At 38.9% G+C, this 13,709-nt stretch overlaps 1 protein-coding gene across 1 annotated transcript in view; it reads right to left on the bottom strand.

Annotated features, from left to right (window-relative positions):
* The window catches only part of LOC135479136 (uncharacterized), a 49,207-nt gene that overhangs the window by 32,290 nt on the left and 3,208 nt on the right, over positions 1-13,709 (bottom strand). The window contains exons 3-16 of the mRNA XM_064758890.1: positions 12,472-12,562; positions 11,657-11,764; positions 10,714-10,800; positions 9,699-9,790; positions 9,298-9,366; positions 8,830-8,912; positions 8,145-8,263; positions 6,685-6,737; positions 6,342-6,405; positions 5,115-5,205; positions 4,033-4,112; positions 3,447-3,514; positions 2,459-2,569; positions 1,441-1,534 (exon numbers count right to left, since the gene is read on the bottom strand). Of these exons, the coding sequence (XP_064614960.1) occupies positions 1,441-1,534; positions 2,459-2,569; positions 3,447-3,514; positions 4,033-4,112; positions 5,115-5,205; positions 6,342-6,405; positions 6,685-6,737; positions 8,145-8,263; positions 8,830-8,912; positions 9,298-9,366; positions 9,699-9,790; positions 10,714-10,800; positions 11,657-11,764; positions 12,472-12,562 (1,210 nt within the window). The remainder of the gene's footprint in view (positions 1-1,440; positions 1,535-2,458; positions 2,570-3,446; positions 3,515-4,032; positions 4,113-5,114; positions 5,206-6,341; positions 6,406-6,684; positions 6,738-8,144; positions 8,264-8,829; positions 8,913-9,297; positions 9,367-9,698; positions 9,791-10,713; positions 10,801-11,656; positions 11,765-12,471; positions 12,563-13,709) is intronic.

Genomic DNA, 13,709 nt, shown 5'->3' with positions numbered 1-13,709 from the left:
GTTACATTTGTGTTATTTGCGATGTTATGGCCTTTATTATTCCCACATAATGAGGTGAGATGAATTCAGAATGACTTTAAGATCATGGGACACCTCTTTTTATGGCGTACAGCATTGGTACTTGGGAGACAGAACAGATGACACGACCGAGTTCCAGGTTAGTGAATGTAACGGTTCAGAGTGGTTAATGTGGAAGCTAAGCTGGGAACATGGCTAACCCATCTTGGAGCTAAGCCGCGAAAATGGCTAACCGATCTTGGAGCTAAGCTGGGAACATGGCCAACAGATCTCAGAGCTAGGCCTGAAGGAACAGTGGACATCAAAGCATACATGTGGATAGAGACTGTAGCTTTGCAAATTAGCATCAAAGTTCCCTTTTCCTAATTAATCATACTTCTCAGACAAACCCATGCCTGATTTCTGCACTTTTATTTATTTTTTTGATTGGTGTTTTACGCCGTACTCAAGAATGTTTCACTTATACAACGGCGGCCAGCATTAGGGTGGGTGGAAACCGGGCAGAGCCCAGGGGGAAACCCACGACCATCCGCAGGTTGCTGACAGACCTTCCCACGTACGGCCCACTTTTATTTCACACATACCCTAAATGACCATGAATATCATCCATGACTAACTTACTCGTATTTTCTGATTTTGAGAGTTCTACTAATTTTATAAAAGTGATTGAGGTTTGGTTTGAACATGGGGTGATATCCATACTGGAACATTGTAAGTTTCAGCACCAAAAATCATATTTTGTGACATTTGTCTCTAAAAATACACTTTTGTGGGTGAAATGTTAGGTCATTTAGAGCATTTCTCAGGTAGATGGTGATATATGAGGTGGAATTCCCGTGGGGTTTGCCCACTTTCCGTAACAACAGCTTGACACATAAGTCAAACATTCTGGATAACGGAGTAAACACCTTGGTGAACACAATACTGTTACTAGAACAGGTAGAGACTTTGATTATGAACAGTTGTAATCAAAGTGCAACTGAGATACAAATTTTGATTATCAATATCTTATAAACAAGAATTACTACTTCATTTGTATACTGATTTCCTTCATTCGCTTAGAACACACCCAATGTGTTTTCATCATCATTGAAAACTTCTGACTACTTCCCGTTGTATGAATCCATCTTATTTTCACACCTTATATACTTTCTCAGTTCTATAGTGATTTGTTTTGTTAATTAGCCTTGCGATTCTTGACCTGGAACATCCATTTTGAATCATGGCTGGCTTGTTTTGACGCCTAGATTTTACACACTGTCAAACTGGGTGCAGTGAGTGTGGCATCGTCCAACTTCACCAGCTACAAATTGTACACAAACCCCATACAACACACCTAAAGCTGTACTGTAAGATACCTAACAAGTTGTCTGAAGTTCGGTGCTATATTGCACTGCCAGAGACAACCTCTAACACACTTACCTCCCCTGTTGTCTGTAGTCCTATAACCACGCACTGGCCTCCCTCCAGAGCTGCCTTTGCCTCACGGATGATACATGGCACTTTCATCCCCATGCTGAAAACACAAGAGTGAACATTCTTCGTGCTTTTTTTTTTTTTATGACCCGGCCGCTGCCTTTGTAATTTATTTATTTTGTTTGATTTGTGTTTTAAGCCATACTCAAGAATATTTCACTTATACAAACACAGGAAACAGGTCAGAGCCCGGAGAAACGACCATCCATACTGTGTATGTCCGGAGAAGAATCCAGTATGAGCTGGACTTGAACTCACAGTGACCGCATTGGTGGGAGGCACCTGGGTCATTGCGCCGTGCTGGCATACTATCTCCCTGGTGAGGACCAATCCACCACCCCTGTAACTTGTAACTCTCCTACTTTACTGCAAGTACTCTTTACTTTACTCTTTACAAGCTTCAACCTTGTTCATACTTTATGGTAACTATAATGTCAACATGTACATTACTGTATTGCACACATATTAAACAAGCATCTGTTAACACCATGAAGTTGTTCATTTGATTAGTGCCTAACATTACATTCAAGAACATTTCTCCTATATACTGATACATGCTTATATGCTGATGCATGCTTATATACTGATCACAGTAATGAGTTGATGTGAACAGCATCTATAAATGCGTATAGCCTTGGGGTATTATGTCATACTCAACAATTTTTCATTCACATGGCAATGAAGAGTCATTAGTGTGTACATGTACTGTGTCTTCTTGTGGCAGTTGTGCTGCCAATGAAAGATCATGCCAAAGACACCAGGCATGACACCCCACCCAATCAGACTATACACCAGGACAACCAATCAGTCCTGTTTCCTTGCTGTAACCTCTCAGTGCTGCACATAAATGTGGCAGTGACAAGTACCATTTTTAAAGACTATGATATGATCCCACCCTAGTGTGATCCAAGGTCTCCCGACTTTAAGTTGGATGAAAACAAAAGTGAAAGTAAGCCACACTCACCACAGCTGTTTGAAGAATCTCTGGTGAGCTGACCAGAACTGTGCCCAGATTCTGTTGTTACTACAGCCTGTTCTAAACATGGCGGATTCTAAAGCTTTCCGTACTTCGTTCCTGTGGTAAGACATTAAAATAAGAATCTGTGATATGATTTCTAAAACAGTTGTTCAAAGAGGCAATACTCTTGATATTAGGCAAGAAATCAATTAGAGCAACTCCTTTCAGATTTTTGTTATTACTTTAGAATTTCCCAAATAATTACCTTTCACAAAATATCAGCCTCATCTGTGTCCACGTGTTAGTGTTTAAAACAATTTTAATACAATTAAAATTCGCCTTCGCCTTATTCAAACTTTTGAAAAAGAATCGTTTAAAACAATTAATCGCGAAGGTACCAGTATTTTCTGAAGAGAAATAATTTCAGGCATCCTAATTCCTCAACCATTTCAGAGCAATTTATGCACATTTTTAATTTTATTTTAGGGACAAAACTATATTGGTTGGATTCACAAATTTCATGGATCCACCAAAAGTATAGTTTTATCAGACAACACAGAATAATGCTTTCTGAATATGCTTGAATAAACACCTTGCAACCATGTGAAAACTTGAAGAATTACAGTAGTCTTGGTATATAGAGAAAAATATACTTGATTAGTCAGTATGGATTTCATGTCAAAAATGTCTGGTATAGACTCTTTCATACAATAATGATGAAATTTCCGTAAACAACGGAAGTTACAATTTTCCGCAAACAGCGGAAGTTACTGACAAACTTTCCAAAATTAGGTATACTGGTCTTCAATCAACAAAACATCACATGAACTCCTTAGTGCAAGTCTTCGATCACTTTTCCAACCAAGATCCCTTTGAACAATGAGAGAGAAGATATGTATAAATTCCCATTTAGATTTAGTTTATTAATCGGTGCTTTTTCGTTCCTAATCAACTGATGCCTCAGATGAAGATGTGAAATTTGCTAAGAACTCACCACACATGAGCAGCAATATCGTACATCTTCATCTGTTCCTTTGTCACCTGAGCTTCCACTGTCACAAACTGAAAAACAAAGAATATCTTTGGTATTGAATGCAAAACTCGAGAATTTTTCATTCGTGAGACATGCTGAGGGTGAAGGACAAAGGCGTGGTCAGAGTGAACCACCTCCCATCTCCAAGTACCCAGGACAAAGGCGTGGTCAGAGTGAACCCACCCTCCCTTCTCCAAGTACCCAGGACAAAGGCGTGGTCGGAGTAAACCACCTCCCTTCTCTATGTACCTGAGGGACCTCCTGACCTCAGGCCACAGCCAAAACAGCAAGAGCTGGATTCCTATGCGCGACCTCAAAGTGCACAGTTGCAGGAAGCTGGCACTTTAACCATCTCACCGAATAAGGACCCAAAACATACATGTAGAATAAAAGATTGGGGTTTACCGCTACATAGTATTTTGTAAAATGGGCCCCAAAAATCACACACTCAAGAATCACTCAATGGCTACAAACATGTTGTTATTTTGTTCTCAAGAAACAGGACTATATTATTGTAAACGATCTAAGAATGTAAGGCATAACTGACCTCTGCTTGTTTGAAGCTCAGTCCCCTGGACACATACATCCCTGTTGTCTTCATCTCCATGGCTAACATTTCAGCCACACCTTTAAAACCAACACATACAAACTGTTAGATGAGTGAGCGAGTGCTTGGGGTTTAACGTCGTACTCAACAATTTTTCAGTCATATGACGACGAAGGAATCCTTAGGGTGCATGTATGTGTAATATGCCTCCTAGTTGCAGGACGGATTTCCACCACTCTTTCATTTAGTGCTGCTTCACTGAGGCGACTTACCGAAGGCAAGTAAGCCGCACCGCCTGAGCCATTATACTGATATGGGTCAACCAGTAGTTGCACTATCCCCTTCATGCTGAACGCCAAGCGAGGAAGTTACAACTTACTCTTTTAATGTCTTAGGTGTGACTCGATCAAGGATTGATCCTGGATCTACCGGTCCCGACAAACTGTTAGGTCACAGTAGATATATATGTATACAAGTTAATCCGACAAAACCTAATTTGGTTTGATTTGACTGACTGACGTTTAACTTTGCACGAACACTTAACAATATAATGATAAAAAGGGTGAAGGTTTCAATGATGGAAGAATCTCACTGGAGTGCCCAGCGTAAAACCACCGCCATTTGGTAAGTGGCTCACAAACTTTCCCGTGCCATGTACAGATACACACATACACTTAAACCTTCACATCAGATATATTCAATATTTAATAATTCCTTTGGAAGTTCTGCTGCAAAAATGTGCAAAAGAGCAATAACCACACACAAAATATCTATTTTATTTATATGATTGGTGTTTTATGCCATACTCAAGAATATTTCACTTATACGATGACAGCCAACATTATGGTGTGAGGAAACCGGGCAAACATCAATATCAAATTCAAATTTGGTCTGAAAGTTATAAATATACAGCTGAATATTGAGTTTTAGTTTGTTTCCAATGCGTTAATTTGAAATGCTGCAATGTGGTGGACATATAAACTATCGATTTAGCATCAGACACATAACATAAACAAATAAACAGCAGAGTAAAAAAATAATAAAATAAATGAAAACCGAGTGAGAACACACTGTGTACATACCCAAACCTTTTCTCTGAATGGACTCGATGAAATTATCGAAGTCTTTAAAAGGAGCACCTTCTCCCCATAGGCCCAGTCTTTCCATAAAAGCCTGCAAGAAAATAAAATGTAAACATTTCAGAGCAAACCAGAAATTCTTTGTCGCCCTTTTCGTTACAATAATTTGCCGAAGTGTTGAAAGATATGTAACAGCTTTACATTAAAATTTAGGCCCCAGCAAAGCGTACAAAAGCATCTGAGGTGTGTCACTTTTAACCTAGCTATTGCCTTTAAAGTTCCAGAATTCCCCCCCAAAATATTTCAAAAATATTCTTGGTACTGTTCAACCGTAATGGTGGTAGTCAGTCATTACTAGAGAAATCTGCACTGGGGGCACAGGCTTTAATATCATACTTCATGTGTTCATTTAATTAACACTTTCAACATCATTTGGTATGTTGTGTTACGTCAATGTCTTTCATTAAATACCATGTCACAGTCATAATATACAATGCCCCACCCAGAAACAGTATACACAGATAACACTGTCAGTACTTGGTCCATACTGTTACGCCCAGCTTACACGGACAATATTTGTTGTCGAAAAAGAGATTTCTTGAACAAAACATTCTTGAAATTTACTCATGTGCGAGTAACCAGAACAAGAATTTCAGATCATCAAACATTTGATCCAAAGATTCAGCTTATTTGATTTTGGGCAACAAAAAATGTTGCTGGGCACACGATTATCCCTTGCCTGCGGGCAATCTGGATCTTGTGACATCGCTGTCCTCTACACGAACCAATCAGTGTCACTCAATGGAAATGTCATGTGAGTACATACGAAATGGAAGATGTGACAACTTTTTGGGGTCACATGACTATGGATATATCATTTATCCGTCTTTCCCCCCTGGAATCTTCAAACATGGACAACAAGTGTTGTTCGTGTTTGGGTAACTGATATTCCGGATCATTTATTGTCCGTGTTGGCGAGGCATTTCACTTAACACTGCACCAGAAGTAATTTGTAAACTTAGGACTAGGAAAGCTCAAGATTTGACCCTGATCTCCTGGCCCCAGTTGTTCAAAAGTGTATTAGAGCTTAAGCCTGATATTAACGTTAGTCCAGACTAAAGTGCCAATTACTTTGTATTAGGATGAGACTGGTATTCAAATTTTAAATCTGAATTAATACACTTTTGAACAACTGTTCCCTGTTAACACTGAGTTATAGCAACCACTTACCATGTTTTTAACGTCTGTGACCCCAGTAGCGCTGCAGTAGACCACACGGGCCTTGGGCAATATTCTACAACAGTGGGGGGATAACTTCACATCCGAAATTTCAGTCAATGAATGTGCCAACATAATTACTAATGGAAATTATTTACAGAGTCACCGGTTTCTCAATTTTGAGCGTAAAATAAATCCACATCTACAGTCTGTAACTGATATAAAGGGAAAAATAGCTAAGGAATAGCAAAATATTGTTGACAGTTATCCTGAGATTATGAAGTTTTAAGCAAATGTTCTTTACTTTACCCATGGTATCTGACTACATTCACACAAGCACATGTATAACTGATACCTCTGTACTTGTGTCACGGCGACTGCCACTTTTGTACTGGCTTGTTCTTTGCCCTATAACGGAATACACATTTATACATTTATTGGTGTTTAACATCAAAAATGAAATTTTTTTCAATTTTATGACATTGGCCAGGTTTATGTGTGGAGGAAACTAGAATGTCTGGGGTGAACTCACATTTGACTTAAAAACAGACTGGGGCCTCCGTGGCTCAGTTGGTTAGCGTGCTAGCGCAGCATAATCACCCAAGAGTCTCTCACCAATGTGGTCGCTGTGAGTTCAAGTCCAGCTCATGCTGGCTTCTTCTCCGGCCGTACGTGGGAAGGTTTTCCAGCAACCTGCGGATGGTCGAGGGTTTCCCCGGGCTGTGCCCAGTTTCCTCCCACCATAATGCTGGCCGCCGTCGTAAAAGTGAAATATTCTTGAGTACGGCGTAAAACACCAATCAAATAAATAAATAAAAACAGATCTGAACTTGTGGCAGCAATATTCCCAGTAATCGGACACGGAATAATCAGCATTGGAAGGAAAATGAAATTTACATGTATGGGTGGAAGAGTAACCTTCTATACCTGTGCACATATTTTAATACATCTGCCCCAATAATGGTGAACATATGCTGTCAAACAACAACAACATCCACAAATAAAAATGGTAGTCCTACGACTAGTTCTGATATTAAAAAATATTTCCAGGAACAGAGTAGTAAAACACATCAACAGGTGAAGACTTGTGACCTGCCACTTAAAAATGCTACCTGTCTGGTACAGGTGGATGTCATACAATATAGACCCCTGGAGGTGCTGGGGCAAGTTAATACATGGTCCATGAACTTTTCTGTTGGCAGTACTTCCACATGAAGCTGAACTTCAAGGAAAAGAACACATTTATACCATCTATACCCTAAATGAAAGAGTTACACAAACTGAGTGGAATTCTATTTTTTTTTTGTTTTTGTCAAACCTGTTTTAAACAATCTCATTTTCTACAAAATCCACTGATTCGAGGCACACTGAAAGTCCCACCATCTTTTAGGTTTGTCCAATGAAAAGCCCCCTTTCCTCCACTTGACTATTTATTATGACGTCACTGTTTAACTCACCATTGATTAACTTGCATTTCCAGTTTCGGCTAAATACATACGTATAGCATGATAATTGTGGACTAGAGGGGTCTGTGAAAGTCCATTCTAAAAATGAAGAGTTTGGAATGTACTTGAGGGCCACACCATGCCTACATGTGTGGCTGTAGACTGCCAAAATATGTCTGGAGTGCCATTCCCTGAAGAGCTTCTTGGCAAAGCTAAAATCTCAAAAAACCAGCAAGGCTGGCCGAAAATATACCTTAAGTATAGCTCTTTCATTTAAATTTGTATAAATGTGTTGTTTTCTTTTCAGGCCTATATAACACTCTTCCTGTCTCAGCTTCTGCAGTAAAGATGTTGCCTCTTACATACTTACTGGTACAAAATTTTTTGCTTTGTGACATTCGTCAAAAATAAGACAGCCATCAAAGTTCTCGCCGCCACACCAGTCAACCAACTGCTGGAGACGAGACTGTTTTGTTCCGTTAACTGATCCTGGAAATTAAATAGAGGACTGTGGTGAAGGTTGAATACCATAAATTTTGCTCTCTTGAAAAATTAAAATGATAATCCATTTATTATTACATAATAAATTCTATTCATCATTTTTATTTTAACAATATCATGATTTTGTGTTTTTGAATGTTTTTGTTTTAGCAACAGGCCTTCACAGTCATGTATATAATCTGAAGCTGTATGTGATCTCGTTTCTTATTACATGACGAATGAATGTCAAACTTACCTAAAAAAATTTTGTTATGCCTCAAATGGATTTGTCAGGAATTCACTCGACAGAACAGATCATGTGAAGAGTTGCTATGGTTCAAGGCATGACCCTGTCCACATGGAAGAGTCTCAAATGCAAGCTAGTTTCTTCTATCAACGTTATTACACAATATTACTTACTACATTTATTACCTTTTGCTATCAGTGCTATAATGGTACACTGATTATGATCAACTGACACTAAAGGCGTAGCAGAAGAACTCCTTTTTGTCATTTTCATGGAAACACCATGCACCTGCCTTCAATCTTAGATAAATCATGTCAACATTGCTTACCTCCCCTTTGCACGGCTGATACCAGAGTGGCATAAGTACTAAAAACTATCCCCTCTTTAAAACCGGCTGGTAGACCTAGCACTCTGGAACAAAACAGAATCCACAATGTCATATGTAAATCATCAAACCAGCAGGCAAGTCTTCCAACTACAGACTTTCTAGATACAGAGATCACTTTCAAATCCGTTGAGTCTTGTTTACATTTGTACTTTTCTGCTGAGCGGATATGTAAATGACTTACTTCTTCATCTTCTTCATCAATGGCTTATCATTCTCAGAAAAGGAGGAGCCAGTTTGAATAATTTCAGAAAAGATTCGACCCCAGATTGAGTGAGACTTATTGCTAATGCTCTATTATGAAAGCATCTGGCCACTTTACTATAGTGAGGACACCTTTAACTTCCACCAACTACAGTCACAATACCTTTCTGGAAAGGTGGAAATAGTTTGCAGGAATATAACGTTTACCTTGTTTCTTTGTCCAATTGTTGACAGCCCTCTATAACTTTGATGTAGCAGCCAATATCCTGCAAATCTCTGTGAATACAACAGGTGATAAATGCTGTTATAAACGATTATTTCACCTGACCTTCTTTCTGCTCCGCATGAGTTGTACAAGGACATTTTTGATCAGCCATGATAACAGTTCAATAAAAAATTGGTCTTACATTTTTGTTGAGATTTCTGAGTGTAGAATCCTTGCATTCCACTAATGCTTTAATAGATATTTTAATTTCAAATATATAAATTAAATGTACGAGAAACATTTCCGAAAACCTTTAAATTTGGATGAACACACAGACTTGAAATTTAACCACTATTTGCCACTTTCGTACTTTATTCTCAACTTGTAACTAGGCAGGGCTCACCTACAAGCATCCACAATCAAATCTGAAGAAATGCTGAACCAAATGTGTTTAGTTCGACCACGAGCAAAATTATCCAGGATAATTCCAGATATCTGCAACAAAACAAAACATATCATAAATGGCTAAATAAAATTTTCTTCAAGTAGGCATGAAATATAGATTTCCTTGCATAACATATTCTTATAATATTCATGTACGCACAAGGAGTTTACTGATTTAACTGACTGAGACATAGTTGATCAGCAGTTGATCAGCGTATGAATAAAGAGGCTGATGGCTCAAATTTAGCTCTTGCTGGTTGGGCTCTGGCATTAACTCAAGCTGTTTGCGAGGTACATGGCCAAGGGTTGAGTATTCTGTGCCCTCTAGTTTCCTGCACCCATGAACCTAAAAACGGTCCTCGGATTAGAAGATTCTTGTCTGTGACGTTAAAACCTCAGTCAGGTCAATAAACACACACAAGTATATGCCAGTACAGTTAAAAACATTAACTCATTTACCCAAATCATCAGTTCAAACTGGAAATGTACATAAAACAAGAAGATAAAATCAGATCTGCTTCCAATAAGCCATTCAATTTGGAGTTCTGAAAAGTTTGGTGAAAGTCCCGTTTTCCCAGTAGGATATCATCCTACACGTACCTGCCAAACAAATTTCAAAACACAAATCCAACATACACATGAACGTTCAGAATCGGGCCAAATGAGTAGCTTAGTCAATTACAAAATTTTAGGTCCTTTACAGTGGTTCAATATACAGACACTCCTGTAATTCTTCAACCTTTTTGCATGTTTGCACGGTATTTATTTAAGCATATTCTAAAGGCATTACTCCATTTACGCTGCTAAAATTATACTTTTCTTTCATAAAGCCCTGAAAATGGCCAATCCAACTGATGTGGTGATGTCTTCAAAATCAAGTTAAAAATGTGCATAAATTGCACTAAAAGTTACCCTTTTATATGAGAAAAAGGTTGAGGAATTAGGGTACCACAGGTGTATTCTTGTGTACTCACTTGTCTTCCTTTCCCGACCCCAGCACCGTCTCCAATGAAGAACCCTGCCCTCTGACCATTAGGCAGGATCAACTGGTGCCGCTGACACTGCAAGGATAGTGTGGAATTGTTTGCTTGACAAACGTTCCATATTTTTTTATTTAGTTTTATCCAGGTTTAGGATGGGAGGCAGAAAGGTGGAGCCCAGGGGAAAACACTTCACCTAGCCAGGTGCACGTATAGAGCAAAATAAAAATCTGACCAATGCATTAATGGAACAAGACAAAAATCCACCAAAAAGCAAATAAGCACAAGCGTATTTCAACAGATCTATTTCAACTGTTTATAATATTTAAACTATCTTGATCCTAACCCAACACAAAGCCATGTTTCCATGCAGTTCAGTCCATTAGAATCATAAAACCATATTATGGACTATTACTCTGACAACATTTGTGTGAAACGTAAGAATTATAATGCAACTGACTGCATTATAAACAGTTTTAAAAACCTAAAAAATAAAAAATGTAGGTTTCATTGCCCTTTCCTTTTGCACTTTAATACTTCATTTTCAGGTTTTTTTTTTCACTTTAGCTTTAGTGTTATTTTATTTATTTATTTGATTGGTGTTTTATGCCGCACTCAAGAATATTTCACTTATACGACGGCGGCCAGCATTATGGTGGGTGGAAACCGGGCACAGCCCGGGGGAAACCCACAACCATCCGCAGGCTGCTGGCTGACCTTCCCACTTACTGCCGGAGAGGAAGCCAGCATGAAGTGTTCTTTTAAACTTGTTTGATATGCACCTACGAGTATTACAAACTTGCTTGATGTGCACCTAGGAGCACTACAAACTTGCTTGATATGCACCTACGAGTATTACAAACTTGCTCAATGTGCACCTACAAGTATTACAAACTTGCTTGATGTGCACCTACGAGTATTACAAACGCTTACTCACGGCATAAAGAATTCCCTCTAGTTGCAGACCGCTAAGCTTTCCACTAGTGATGGTCTCCTGGGGCAAAGAGGAGGCCAAGTCATACCACACAGGGGGTAAGCTTAATGCCTAAAATGTGGGGAAGCAAAAGGAAGACATCAGTGCATTTCTACTAGAACTTTTCACCTTTACAATCAAGTCAAAGCTTTTATTTCTATTTATGTACTCAAAACATTTTACGGGGAACCACTAGGCATGTAATCAACTAGGTCGCAGTTCAAATCCAGCCCTTGCTGTTATGGCTACAGGTTTCAGCCAGCAGGTTTTTCAGGTACCTGGCAAAGAGTGGTGGTGTACTAAGGCACTTCCTTCACCTATAAGCCTGACCATACACATATATATGTAAACAACTCTCGAGTATGGCGTCTAAACACCCATCAAATAAATAATAAATAAATATAACATTATTTCCACTTATACAACAGCAGTCAATCAGCTTTATGGATGGAGGAGACCAATAGCCTTCACCAGGTACCTAATGATCCCCCCTGACTTCAAAATTCCAGGCAAAATACCCAGAGCTGGATTTGAACCCGCAGCATCATTAGTCAGAGGATGATTAGCTTCAAATTGCTTACAAATTTTGCTTCAGGTGTTGGTTACAATCATGCTATGCATATTTTACATAAAGCGAAAGCATGTGTTATTAGAAACAATGATTGAGACAGCCTCTTTGTTCACATCTCTTTGTCTGATCACAGTGACATTGGCATAGTTTAAAATTTGCTAGTCATGTAAAGAGAACGTGTATAGTCTTAGCTCCATGATGTACTTACAGCCAGCGAACCTGCCTCCACAATATCCCCGGGGTGGGGCTGACAGCCAGGTATGATGTCATTATGGGTGTATGTACTGAAGACTTCATCACTGAAACATACAGAAGGCAAGGTCCGTCGTATCATAACTGTAGAGAGACAGTATTATCAGTTAAATCAGGGCCTTAGGCTGATCACAGGATTTCCACTCATGGCAGAATATGATTTCTAGAGGACTTTCAAGGACCTAAATTTATCGTATGTTTTCAACGACTTTCAAGAACCATCTAGTTTTTTTACAAGCAGAAACCTTCATGAGCAGATTAATGGTTACTAATTGGGTAGCATAATTATAAATCCATTTCAAATGTAAGGCCGTATGATATTCAACATTGAGAAGCAAGAAATGACTCATCGCAAAATACATTATTTAAAAGGCTCTTGATGCCTTCAAAACCTTTCCACAGAGCACTGATAGTAAATATGAGAACAGTTCTTTAAAGGAGAAGAAAATTTAAATATCTATCAAACACCATTGAAAAGAGTATGCATTTCCTCGCAGGTGCATGCCATAAACAAAATTCTAATATGTACCTCAAGCTGATAAATTATAAATAAAGTCAGCGCCAAAATCCTCTGTGGGCGACTCCATTTTGCCTAAGAACTAGTCCTGAAGTTTTCTGTGTTAGGAGGAGAAATGCTGTCGGAAACCGCCAAAGTGCAGTTTGTACTTTTCCGGTAGAACTCTTCTTCCCAGAAGGTAGCAAACAGTACAGTTCGTTTTCCGCTTGACGATCAGAAAACCGGAATGTTGGACGTAGGTTCCGAGTTTACACAAACAAGCCGGCAGTTTTAACGACTTTCACTGGCTGAGAGGCAACACACCCCCAGCATAAATTACAAGACGTTAAAGATGGAGGTTGCAATGGACTCAGCGATTTATTCCAGCTTTTCAGTTTTCAGGCTTTAAGTGTATGGCGAGGAAAAATCGCTAAATTATGCACAGGCACCACCAGATATAAAATAAATGTGCTCTTTTCAGCCTATATTGTCATTTTTTTTAAGTTTTCTTCCCCTTTAAGGTATGGTGTTTATTCTGCAGTAAAGGACCTAAGGTTTCACACCTGAGCTACTGTCATTTACTTTCTCACAATCTGAGTTGACAGCAAGATGACAGAAGAGAGTGATTAGGCCCCCCTATGATAGAAATCGAAGAAAGTATTAAGACAGTCGAGGCCTAAACCTTTAAACCCCAAATG

This window comes from Liolophura sinensis, chromosome 12 (genome assembly GCF_032854445.1).
Source record: "Liolophura sinensis isolate JHLJ2023 chromosome 12, CUHK_Ljap_v2, whole genome shotgun sequence".
Taxonomy (NCBI): Eukaryota; Metazoa; Mollusca; class Polyplacophora; order Chitonida; family Chitonidae; genus Liolophura; species Liolophura sinensis.
Note: the sequence above shows the minus strand (reverse complement) of the source record. Positions and strands in the feature narration are given on the sequence as shown.